We start from the raw sequence: 12,975 nt of genomic DNA, 5'->3' as shown, positions 1-12,975 counted from the left end.
TTTGCTTTCTTAGCCACTGCAGCACACTGAGCACAAGGTTTCAATGTATCATCAACGACGACACCTAGATCCCTTTCTTCGTCTGTGACTCCTAACATGGAACCTTGCATGACGTAGCTATAATTCGGGTTCCTCTTTCCCACATGCATCACTTTGCACTTGCTCACATTAAATGTCATCTGCCATTTAGACACCCAGTCTCCCAGTCTTGTAAGGTCCTCTTGTAATTTTTCACAATCCTCCCATGATTTAACAACTTTGAATAACTTTGTATCATCAGCAAATTTAATTACCTCACTAGTTACTCCCATCTCTAGGTCATTTATAAATATGTTAAAGAGCAGTGGTCCCAGCACAGACCACTGGGGAACCCCACTAACTACCCTTCTCCATTGAGAATACTGACCATTTAACCCTACTCTCTGTTTTCTATCTTTTAACCAGTTTTTAATTCACAATAGAACACTACCTCCTGTCCCATGACTCTCCAATTTCCTCTGGAGTCTTTCATGAGGTACCGTATTTTTCGGACTATAAGACGCACCGGACCATAAGACGCACCTAGGTTTCAGAGGAGGGAAATAGGAAAAAAAATTTTTTTCCTTTTTTCCTCCTCTAAAACCTAGGTGCTCCGGTGCGTCTTGTCCGGGATCGCCCTCCCCTACTCACGTCAGCGATGTTCCCTGGTGGTCTAGTGACGTCGGGGCAGGAAAGAGCCCCCTCTTTCCTGACCAGCGCGCTGCTCTCTGTCCTCCTCCGTCCTCCAGTATGCTGCCTGACAGTCTCGGCGATATTCATTTTGAATCTCGCCGAGACCGTCAGGCAGCATACAGGAGGACGGAGGAGGACGGAGAGCAGCGCGCTGGGCAGGAGAGAGGGGGCTCTTTCCTGCCCCGACGTCACTAGACCACCAGGGAACATCGCTGACGTGAGTAGGGGAGGGCGATTCCCGAACTCGGGGGGAGGGCGATCCGGAATCGCTACCTTCGGACTATAAGACGCACCCCCCTTTTCCTCCCAAATTTTTGGGGAAAAAAGTGCGTCTTATAGTCCAAAAAATACGGTACTTTGTCAAACGCCTTCTGGAAATCCAGATACATAATATCAACTGGCTCACCTTTTCCACACGTTTGTTCAAAGATATGTAGTAGATTGGTGAGGCAAGATTTCCCTTCACTAAATCCATGTTGACTTTGTCTCATTAATCCATGCTTTTGAATATGCTCTGTAATTCTGTTCTTAATAATAGTCTCTACCATTTTGCCCGGCATCGACAATTTCCCAGATCTCCCCTGGAACCTTTTTTAAAAATCTGCGTTACATTGGCCACCCTCCAATCTTCTGGTACCACGCTTGATTTTAAGGATAAATTACATATTACTAACAATAGCTCCGCAAGCCCATTTTTCAGTTCTATCAGTACTCTGAGATGAATACCATCCGGTCCAGGAAATTTGCTACTCTTCAGTTTATAGAACTGCCCCATTACATCTTCCAGGTTTACAGAGAATTCATCAAGTTTCTCTGACTTGTCAGCTTCAAATACCATTTCCGGCACCGGTAACCCACCCAAATCTTCCTCGGTGAAGACCGAAGCAAAGAATTCATTTAATCTCTCCGCTATGGCTTTGTCTTCCCTGATCGCCCCTTTTACTCCTCGGTCATCTAGCGGTCCAACCGATTCTTTTGCCGGCTTCCTGCTTTTAATATACGTAAAAAAATTTTTTAACTACCCTGTTTCCCCGAAAGTAAGACATCCCCCGAAAATAAGACCTAGTAGAGATTTTCCTGAATTGGTAGATATAAGGCCTCCCCCAAAAGTAAGACCTAGCAAATTTTTGTTTGAAAGCAGGGCCGCCGAGAGCCAGACAAGGCCTCCCCCAGCCCCCCCTCCCCACCCGAGGTCGCCGGGCCCCCCCTCCACCCACCCTCCGTCGCTCCCGGAACTAACCTTAAACACCTCCTTTCACCTTCGCAGCAAGCAGCAGCAGGGCAGACCTCTCCTTCCTTCCGTGCCCTGCCGTCGCAGACGTTATGTCAGGCATGGGCGGGACACGGAAGGAAGGAGTGGCCTGCCCTGCTGCTGCTTGCTGCGAAGGTGAAAGGAGGCGTTTAAGGTTAGTTCCGGGAGCGACGGAGGGCGGGCGGGCCAACCCCGATCCAACCCCGATGTTTCCCCAAAAAATAAGACAGCCCCTGAAAATAAGACCTAGTGCATTTTTGGGGGCAAAAATTAATATAAGACAGTGTCTTATTTTCAGGGAAACACGGTATGTTTTTTTGCTTCCAACGCAATCTTTTTTTTGAAGTCCCTCTTAGCCTTCCTCATCAGCGTTTGCATGTGGCTTGACATTCCTTATGCTGTTTCTTATTATTTTCAGTCGGTTCCTTCTTCCATTTCTGAAGGATTTTCTTTTAGCTCTAATAGCTTCCTTCACCTCACTTTTTAACCATGCCGGCTGTCGTTTGGTCTTCCGTCCTCTTTTTTAATATGTGGAATATATTTGGCCTGGGCTTCCAGGATGGTGTTTCTGAACAGCACCCACGCCTGATGTAAATGTTTGACCCTCGAAGCCGCTCCTCTAAGTTTTTTCTCACCGTTCTTCTCATTTTATCATACTCTTCTATTTTAAAGTTAAACACTAATATATTTGATTTCCTATGTATACTTACTTCAAAGCTAATATCAAATCCGATCATATTATGATCACTGTTATCAAGTGGTCTCAGCACCATTACCTCCCGCACCAGATCATGCGCTCCACTAAGGACTAGGTCTAGAATTTTTCCTTCTCTTGTCGGCTCCTGTACCAGCTGCTCCATAAAGCTGTCCTTGATTTCATCAAGGAATTTTACCTCCCTAGCGTGCCCCAATGTTACATTTACCCAGTCAATATCGGGGTAATTGAAATCACCCATTATTATTGTGTTGCCCAGTTTGTTCGCGTCCCTAATTTCTTTTAACATTTCTGCATCTGTCTGTTCATCTTGGCCAGGCGGACGGTAGTACACTCCTATCACTATTCTTTTCCCCTTTACACATGGAATTTCAATCCACAGTGATTCCAAAAAGTGTTTTGTTTCCTGCAGAATTTTCAATCTATTTGATTCAAGGCTCTCGTTAATATACAATGCTACCCCTCCACCAATTCGATCCACTCTGTCACTACGATATAATTTGTACCCCTGTATGACAGTGTCCCACTGGTTATCCTCCTTCCACCAGGTCTCAGTAATGCCTATTATAGCTAATTTTTCATTTAGTGCAATATATTCTAACTCTCCCATCTTATTTCTTAGGCTCCTGGCATTCGCATATAGAAAACTATGTTTGTTGTTCCTATTTACATCATGCTTAGTACTTGACAGTATTAATTTGCAATCTTTTGTCTGATTTTTATTTTATTTAAGGACACCTGATCTACTACGGTCTCTTTTGCAACCTCACTATCAGGATACCCTATCTTCCCTGTTTTGGTGATATCTTTGAAAAATACCTTATCCTGACCCATGCGCTTTTGAGCGACTGTCGGCCTTCCCCCGGTTTCTAGTTTAAAAGCTGCTCTATCTCCTTTTTAAATGCCAATGCCAGCAGCCTGGTCCCACCCTTCTTAAGGTCCTTTCGGAATAGGCTCCCCCTTCCCCAGAATGTTGCCCAGTTCCTAACAAATCTAAAACCCTCCTCCCTGCACCATTGTCTCATCCACGCATTGCGACTCTGGAGCTCTGCCTTTCTCTTGGGCCCTGCGCGTGGAATGGGTAGCATTTCAGAAAATGCTACCCTAGAGGATCTGGATTTGAGCTTTCTACCTAAGAGCCTAAATTTGGTTTCCAGAACCTCTCTCCCACATTTTCCTATGTCACTGGTACCCACATGTACCAAGACAGCCAGCTCCTCCCCAGCACTATTTAAAATCCTATCTAGGTGATGCATGAGGTCCGCCACCTTTGCACCAGGCAGGCAAGTCACCAGGTGATCCTCACGTCCACCAGCCACCCAGCTATCTATATGCCTAATGATCGAATCACCAACTACAAAAGCTGTCCTAACCTTTCCCTCCTGGGCAGCACTTGGAACATATCCTCGGTGTGAGAGGATAGTACATCCCCTGGTGGGCAGGTCCTGGCTACAGGAGTCCACACTAAGGCCAGACGTTCTCACTCAATAATGGCATATGCTACCTGTCTGTCTAGGAGCTTGTGGCTCAGATATACAATGGGGTGCTCTCTCCCTTTGCTGATCACTTGACTGAACACAGCCCCAATGCCACTTAAGTTGAGGCATCAGTCTGTACCATGAATTTTAGATGGTAGTCTGGCGCAGCTAGTACTGGAGTGGTAGCTAATGCAGTCTAAAGTTTTGAAGGCCGCTTCACACTCAGGCGACCAAGAAATAATTTGGAGCAGTCTCTTTTTAGTCGGGTCAGTCAGAAGCTTGGCTATGGTGCTATAGTGAGGCACAAACTTTTTACCCTGCTATCCCGAGAAAATCCAGTATTTGCTTTTTGGTTTGGGGCGTGGGCCAATTTTGTATAGCCTCCACCTTAACTGGCTCAGGTTTTAATAGTCCACCTCCCACTCGGTGTCCTAAATACTGGACTTCTGCCGTTCCCATTTGACAGGTCTGATAGGTGGGCTTCCCTGATCTGGGCTCTAACACTCCACTTAAATGGATCAGATGGTCATCCCAAATCTGACTGTACACAGCAATGTCATCAAGATAAGCCCTAGCATGCTCCTACAGTTCATCTAACAGATGACTGACCACACACTAGAATGCACCAGGGAAATTTTTCATTCCAAAAAGGTATTACAGTGAATTAATAAAGGCCAAATAGGGTAACAAAGGCTGATCACTCTTGAGCAGCAGCTGCTAGGGAATCTGCACGTACCCTCAACTAAGGTCCATCGTGGTCAGGTACTGGGACCCAGGTAAGTGGTCTAGCAACTCGTCCATCCGGGACATTGGATAAGTGTCAGATACAGTGCATTCACTCAGCCTCTGGTAATCCACACAGAAGTGGATTGTGACATCTTTCTTAGGGACAAGAAGCATAGGGTAAGCCCAAGAACTATGACACTTATTTATAACAACTAGAGCTAGCATCTCATCAATCTCCTGCTTCATCTGCTTCTCCACCTCAGCAGATCCTCGATAAGCATTCTGCTTCAGTGGTTTATGGTCACCAGTGTCTACATTGTGAATAGCCTAATGAGTCATTCCTGGTTTAGTAAAAAATACATCTGCATACTTTTGCAGTACTGCTCCTAGCAGCTGTTTTTGGGTGGTGGTGAATTGCTCTCTCCATCTTGTAATGCTTCTGCTAGGAGATCAGGTATGGGTTCACTATTCTGACACTCCTCTGGTGGCCTACATACAGCTAGCACCCTGGCTGTGCAATCTGCAAAGGCCTTTAACATATTTACATGAAAGGTACACTGCTTTCTGTCTTCCGAGTCCATAGATATAGCATAGTTCGTGTCATTTAGGCATTGGTCAAAAAAAAAAAAGCCCCAACAAAATGGTCCCAATAAAAAAGCCCCCACACAAAATAGCCCTAATAAAAAAGCTCCTGACATAATAGCCCCCGGCATAACAGCCACTGTCAAAATGGCCTGCCCAGCACATTCTGACAAATTAGCTCCTCCCCCCCCCCCCCCCCCCCCCCCGGACAAAAGAGCCCGATCAGGCTGCCAAGAATATGGCCTCTAACAAAGTAACCCGAACAGTACCAGACACGGGGAGAACTTACCTTGCGGCACACTGCAAGAGGACCTGCCCAAATTTACTTGTAGAGGATCCCTGTATTCAAGGAGAACTGATCACCAGCAGACCCTGGAAGTCTTGTGTCTGGCTTGTCTCTGCCACGTTCTGCCTAAGCGGTAACAGGAAGTAGCAATAGAGATAAGAGTTCTGGGTTCGGCTGGTGATAAGTTTTCCTCGAATAGAAGAAGTCTGCTGAAGTCTTTGCTTTGAGCTAAAGTTTTTAATACTAATTTTATAGGTAATAATGATAAAACTAGTTTTAGGTTAAGAGTTCCAACACAGTCTATTTGGGTAAATGCCTTTGTTAAGATAAACAGACTGTGTTGGAACTCTACTAATAGTAAAGATTTCACTTGTAGTTTATCATCTTTTTTTCTGATGTTTTATTTTTTTTCTAGGGAGCTATTTTGTCAAGGGGGCATTTTGTCAAGGGCTACTTTGTTACAAAGCTGTTTTGTCAGGGTGCCCTTGTAAGGTTCCACCCAATTAGCTTGAAGTTTATTGACATACTGGGACTAAAACAAGAACCCATTGACCCTCATAAAACTGTTGTGGGCTTTACGATCATACGATCTTTTGCTTAGTCTGGACTGCCTGCAAGTTATCTCTGTTGAAGACCATGAGGTCTTCTAAACTCTGCTGCACATTGACCACATATTCAATTACAAGGATGTCATACATTCCCAATGTTCTCTTTAGGTAAAGGGGCACCCTCACCCTCCGGCCATAAAGCAGCTCGAATGGGGAGAGCTCAATAGACTCCTGGGGTACATCTCTGTATGCAAACAGTAGGTAGGGCAAGCACTTTTCCAAGTCCCAGTCTCCCGACTCCACAAAAGTCTTTAATATATGTTTTAATGTCCCATTCAACCTCCATGAACCCATTAGTTTCAGGGTGATATGGGGTGGTACAGTCAGATTACAGTGTGCCCACAGATTTCGGATAAGCTCAGACTCATGGACTCAAAGATATCCTACCCAGGGAAATATTTCTAGCAGGGCAGTGTCAACTTTCTTTGCTTCTATTGAGGACAAGGCCTCCGCTTTGGGATATCTGGTAGCAAAGTCCACTACTGTCAGTATATATCTTTTCCCAGTCCACCTAGAGACAGCTAAAGGCTCCACTATATCCACAACTATCCTCTCAAATGGCTGCATGTGGAAATGAGGAACCCGAATTATAGCTACGTAATGCAAGGTTCCACATTAGGAGTCACCGACCAGGAAAGGGATCATCGTTGTTACTTTGAAATCCTCTGCTCAGTATGCGGCGGTAGCTAAGAAAGCAAACAGAATGTTAGATATTATTAGGAAAGGAATGGAAAACAAAAATGAGGACGTTATAATGCCTTTGTATCGCTCCATGGTGCAACCGCACCTTGAATATTGTGTTCAATTCTGGTCACCGCATCTCAAGAAAGATTTAGTGGAATTAGAAAAGGGACAGAGAAGGGCGACAAATGATAAAGGACATGAGGCGATTTCCCTTTCCTGGTCGGTGACTCCTAATGTGGAACCTTGCATTACGTAGCTATAATTCGGGTTCCTCTTTTCCACATGCATCACTTTGCACTTGCTTAAAAAAAAAAAGGATTGGACAAGTTTCTGGAGGAAAAGTCCATAGTCTGCTATTGAGACAGACATGGAAAAGCTACTGCTTGCCCTTGGGATTGGCAGCATTGAATGTTGCCACTATTTGGGTTTCTGCAAGGTATTTGTGACCTGGCTTGGCCACTGTTGGAAACAAAATACTGGGCTAGATGGGGCACTGGTCTGACCTAGTATGGCTATTCTTATGTTCTTAAAACTGGAGGGTTTGCCGACTGCTTCGGAGACTGCAGGACTATTTGATTTGGGGCCCTGGCTGCCCTTAGATTCCAGTTGCTAAGGACATAGATGGCGTCTCCTCACCATCCAGGGAAGATTAGCCAAAAAGATGTCAGTCAACTCAGACGTCTTCTCCGGAGTATGGGGCTGGTGATCTTGAACACGTTCCCTCACCTCTGGACAACTCCTCTGTAAAAACTGCTCCAAGACCATCAGGTTTTAGCAGTCCTCCAGGGTTTAACCTCAGTTCCACTGAGCCACCAATGGTGCTGGTATCTTAGCAGGATCATATCATCTGCTCCCTTTTGTGAAGTCCAAAACTTTAGTCTGTAGGTCTTGGGGGTAATGGCATACGTTTCAACAAAGCTTTGCGCATCTCCTCAAACTGGGAGCATGTCTCCAAGGATAGTCCTTGGAATGCCTCAAGTGCTGTACCAGTGAGCTTTCCTCCCAGATAGCGCACCCAGTCTTTCTCCGGAATCTCAATGAGGCGGCAAATTTTTTCAAAGGCAGTTAGATATCCATTAATGTCACCTCAGGTATTAAACTGCACAAACAAGTAGGGTCCGAACCGGGCTATGGATCCTGCCTCTGGCCTCAGTGCAGAGGTTGGATATTAGCCATTTCCATCTCCAACTTGATTTTCTGCAGCTGGCATTCATGCTCCTCATGCCTCAGCTGGAATGCCCACTCCTCATATCAACGTTGGTCTTCCCGTTCCTCTCGTTGCAGTCGCTCCTCCCGTTCCTCTAACCTCTGTCTCTCTATCATGTAGATCTGCCAATTTTGGCTGTTGAGGCATTCAGTCCAGCCAACTCGTGGGCCTCTGCCCACAAGGAGACTGATCTCCCCCAAGGAGAACTACGAACTGGAAAGTCCTGCAGCACCTCCTTGTTGAGGTCATCCAGATGCTGTTGTGTTAGGTCTAAATTTTTTGATGATTCCCAAGCACACATTCAACTCATTAATAACTAAACAATATAGTGAGTGTGGTGAAGGATCTTCAGACTTCATGCATCATAATTGCTAAATTTGTGTTTTTCAAGCAGTCAGATGCAAATCCTCATTGATCCATTAGCATGTGAGAGACTTTTCCCCCAAAATATTTTTCTTTCATGATTACTTTTACTACTTTTTAACCTCAGTTTTTCAACTGTCTCCTATTCCATTGCCACTCCGAACTAATTTCTTATTTCTTACAAACTGATATTAAATATTCAACATATTCAGCTACTTAGCTGGCAACTGGCAGCGAAATGTAAACACAGGAACCTCAACCGACTTGGCCAGGTTTTGCGACTTCGTTAGTGTGGAGGTTCCTTCTATCGCTCTCTTAATGTCCTCTTCATCTTTGACAAAATGGCTGGCACTGTGCTCTATGGCTGAAGGTTACAGATTAAAAAAAACAAACTCTGAATTATGCACTGACCTTCACCTCATGCACTGAGTCCGACAATCCCCCTGCTGCCACCAAAAAAGAAAACAGGTCTGTCACAAAATGCCTGGGCACTATCCCTAGCACACATCTGCAAGTTATTTCCCCAGTGGTTTCTAAGGACACTGGGACCACAATCCCAAGGTTCCTACAGTTCCTAGAAAACACTCACAGTCTGAGAACACAAGCCACCAGGATTCTTAGTCAGTCCAAGACACCAGAGCTAACATACTATTAGGTTTATTATCATAAAAAGGTAGAACAGTGAACGGGAAAATGGTGCAAACAGTAACAGGTAAAATAAGAGAAAGCAACATTAAACTAAACACTGTCTTACTACTGTTAAATTGTAATTCCTGTAAAATAAATCCAAATCTACCAATGGTCAGTGAAACCAATCTTACTTTAGTTGCATAAAACAGCCTAACGGAGAGGAAAACCCAACAGGGACATTTCTCTCCTGGTAGGATCTCCTAGGAGTAGCCTAGTAGTTACTGCAGCGGACTTTGATCCTGGGAAGCTGGGTTCGATTCCCACTGCAGCTCCTTGTGACTCTGGGCAAGTCACTTAACCCTCCATTGCCCCAAGTACAAATAAGTACCTGTATATACTATGTAAACCGCTTTGAATGTAGTTGCAAAACCCACAGAAAGGCAGTATATCAAGTCCCATTCACTTTCTCTAACTAAAATCCAAAATGGTTACATTTTTATAGCCTAATCCACAGATGATGTGGAGGGGCATAATCGAACGCGAACGCCCATCTCCATGGGCGTCTATGTCCGAAAACGGGTATGTGAAGAGGCGGGACAGACCGTATTATCGAAAAGATGGGCGTCCATATTTCGTTTCAAAAATACGGTTTGGACGGACCAAATGCCATGGATTTGGTCCCTTCTGAGATGGGCGTTTTTTTTTTTTTTTTTAGCGATAATGGAAACTAAAAACACCCGGCTCAGAAACGTCCCAATCCAAGCCATTTGGTTGTGGGAGGGACAAATGTACAACACTACCATAGCTCTTAGGGGTGAAGGGGGCAACTACATGTGGGTACAGTGGGTTTTACAGGCCTCCCATTTACCACCACAAGTGTTATAGGTGGTGGGGGGGGGGGGGGTGGTATGGGCCTGGGTCTGCCTGCCTGAAGTGCACTGCAGTACCCACTAAAGGTGCTCCAGGGACAGGACTTGTTGCTGGTGTATAACCTTGGCACAGCAGTTGACACCTGAAGACTAATCTCACTGAAAACGTCCTTTATTGGAATAAGCACGCTTACTCACAGTTAACTGCGGATCAGAGGTTGTGCCCCACTGGCAACGAGTCTCCCTGGTACTGAGATTAGCAGTAGGTCCGAGCTGGAAGAATGGTGTACAATGCCCTCTTTCAGCAACATTCAAGGTAAGAACTAAGTGCTGTAACGTGGCTAACACATGAAAGGGATCTAAAACTGGCTTACACAAATGGCCACTACCTCATGGACTACCGGAAACAAAACAGGGCACACTGTGACCAAGTAAGCAGAGGGAAAAGCACCATGGGAGTAGAGCCTACCAACTACCAACATCGTGAGCATTTAACACAAGCTAGTGGAATCACAGAGCCCAATACCCTACACCCACCACAATGCATTGCTGATGTGACTCTGCAGTGCCCTTAACAGAAAAGGTGTCACACTCACCCGAGACCCACATCAGAACCGGGGAAAGGCTGTCAGAGGATAGAGCACATTCTGCTGTCATGGAGGTGGGTACGGCATTTGAGGCTGGGAAAAAAAGTTTTTAAAGTGGGTTTTTTTTTGGTGGGAGGGGGTTAGTGACCACTGGGGGAGTCAGGGGAGGTGATCCCCGATTCCCTCCGGTGGTCATCTGGTCAGTTGGGGCACTTTTTTGGGACTTGGACCTGAAAAAAAAGGGTCCAAATAAAGCGGACCAAATTCTCGTAAAAAACGTCCTTCTTGTTTCGATTATCAGCTAAAGACGCCCATCTCTCCTCAGCCGATAACCACGCCCCAGTCCCGCCTTCACCACGCCTCTGACACGCCCCCGTGATCTTTGTTCGTCTCCGTGACGGACTGCAGTTGAGGACACCAAAAATCGGGGTTCGATTATACCGATTTGGGCGCCCACGGGAAACGGACGCCCATCTCCCGATGTGTCGAAATATGGGCGTCTTTCTCTTTCGAAAATAAGCCTGATAATGTATCCATTCTATTCATGGATAACAAAATACAAAGATCAGGGGTTAGAATACAGATGGCCAATTCCAGGACTATAACAAATGATGCTTTCGTAACCATAAACAAATCACTTTAGAGTCTGAGAACAGGAAACATTCCTCAATAGCCAGCTTATTTTTAGCTATTTGTCTGGCATCTTCAAGCTACATAAACTCACACTTCCTGAGGTATAGGGTGAAGGATGAGAGAACAAGTTAGGCTCATATAACATAGCAACAATTTTTACTATTTATCAGAAAAGAAATTAACTATTAACCAGTTCCACACTAAGTAGTACCTGGGGAGATCAGGAAAAATAACTGCTTATAGGATTTGAACAGGGTCTCTGTGCACAGATCTTCACTCTCCACACTCCCACTATGAGACTGGAGAAACTCCAGCATATTCTGACCAGATATTAGGCTTCAGGGCCAATCAGAGCTAAGAGCACTAGCACTAAGGGGTGTCTGGCCAATGGAACTGCAGGTTACTCTCCTCCAGGAGTTTTCCTCTTTTCTTGTGGAAGATAAGCTGAAAGGAAAACAGACCTCCTGCTATAAAGCAAAGGACAAGGCACCACCTGCTGGTCAAACAAGGGAAATGCACTGAAGGGGAAAAAATAAAACATTACAGGTCACAGGCAAGAAAGTCCCCTGTTTCGCCACTTATGTGTACAGTGCTGAGTACATCTAGTAGCACTACAGAAACAATAAGTAGTAGTAGTAAGAAAATAGTGGGCTTCTGCATAAAGAATGCATCTCAAGCTATCTGTGAACCAAAATTAGCCAAGGAGAGCTATAGGGCCATAGCAGCACATGGGCAGCAAAAGACTCTGCCCTTTCCAGAAGTCTCTGGAACAATCCATATGGCACCATGTGCAGTCAAGCTTTTTAAAGAAGGTGTCTTTGAGGAATCTGTAATCTCAAGTTTTTCTACATTAGAGCACTATGATTCTTACAGTACCTTCTGTAGATAATCATCTAAGTTATCTTCAGTGACTGAAGGATCTGTTACAAAATCAAAGAGCTCTCGCACAGTCATCACTGCAACGCCATGCCTGGAAAAGAAAGCTATCAAAAACAGAACCAATCAGTATCACATAAAACAGTAGCAATAGCAAAAACTGTTTTAGACAATTCAGCTAGCAATGCAAAGAAAATGATAACAATGTTATTATATTACAGTTTTGCTCCTAATGAAATACTGTTAAGGACACTGTTTCCTTACTTAGCCATTACAAATCCAGGATGGATGAGTATACAACGATGCATGTAACACATGATTAAAGCACTAATTATCATTTGTTTTGTTATACTGTCATTTGAATATACTAGCACAGCTTTTTACAAGAATTGCCTAATGTCATCATATAAAAGAAACATTTAAAAACAATAAATTACAATATAAGTCGCAAAAATGTAAACTTCAAAAGGAGAAAGGATCATATTAAGCAAACTTGATATCAAAACCACCTCTTAGCAAATCAGAACCAGAGATTGTACATGGTTGATTGGGCATATAGAACAGCCAGCATAAAAAGCCAAGTTTTAATTCCATCTTTAAAGGTTTTATAGACAACACCTGATTTCAGTTCTGTAGGGAGACAGTTCTATTGTAGTGGGGCTATATAGCTGAAGGTAATATAAAGTTATCAATTTTAGTCTAAACATCAAGGAAGGGGGAAATGGTACAAATCTGGGGAGGAATATCAGGGGCACAATGGGTCAGAAA

The 12,975-nt window shown here is 44.5% G+C and overlaps 1 protein-coding gene across 2 annotated transcripts in view; it reads right to left on the bottom strand.

Moving 5' to 3' along the window:
• The window catches only part of LOC115475174 (serine/threonine-protein kinase RIO1-like), a 201,305-nt gene that overhangs the window by 59,523 nt on the left and 128,807 nt on the right, over window positions 1-12,975 (bottom strand). For both annotated transcript variants that reach the window (XM_030210941.1, XM_030210942.1), the window contains one exon: window positions 12,208-12,314. In XM_030210941.1, coding sequence (XP_030066801.1) covers window positions 12,208-12,314 — 107 coding nt within the window. The remainder of the gene's footprint in view (window positions 1-12,207; window positions 12,315-12,975) is intronic.

The sequence above is a fragment of the Microcaecilia unicolor genome, chromosome 1 (genome assembly GCF_901765095.1).
Source record: "Microcaecilia unicolor chromosome 1, aMicUni1.1, whole genome shotgun sequence".
In the NCBI taxonomy this organism is placed as follows: Eukaryota; Metazoa; Chordata; class Amphibia; order Gymnophiona; family Siphonopidae; genus Microcaecilia; species Microcaecilia unicolor.
Note: the sequence above shows the minus strand (reverse complement) of the source record. Positions and strands in the feature narration are given on the sequence as shown.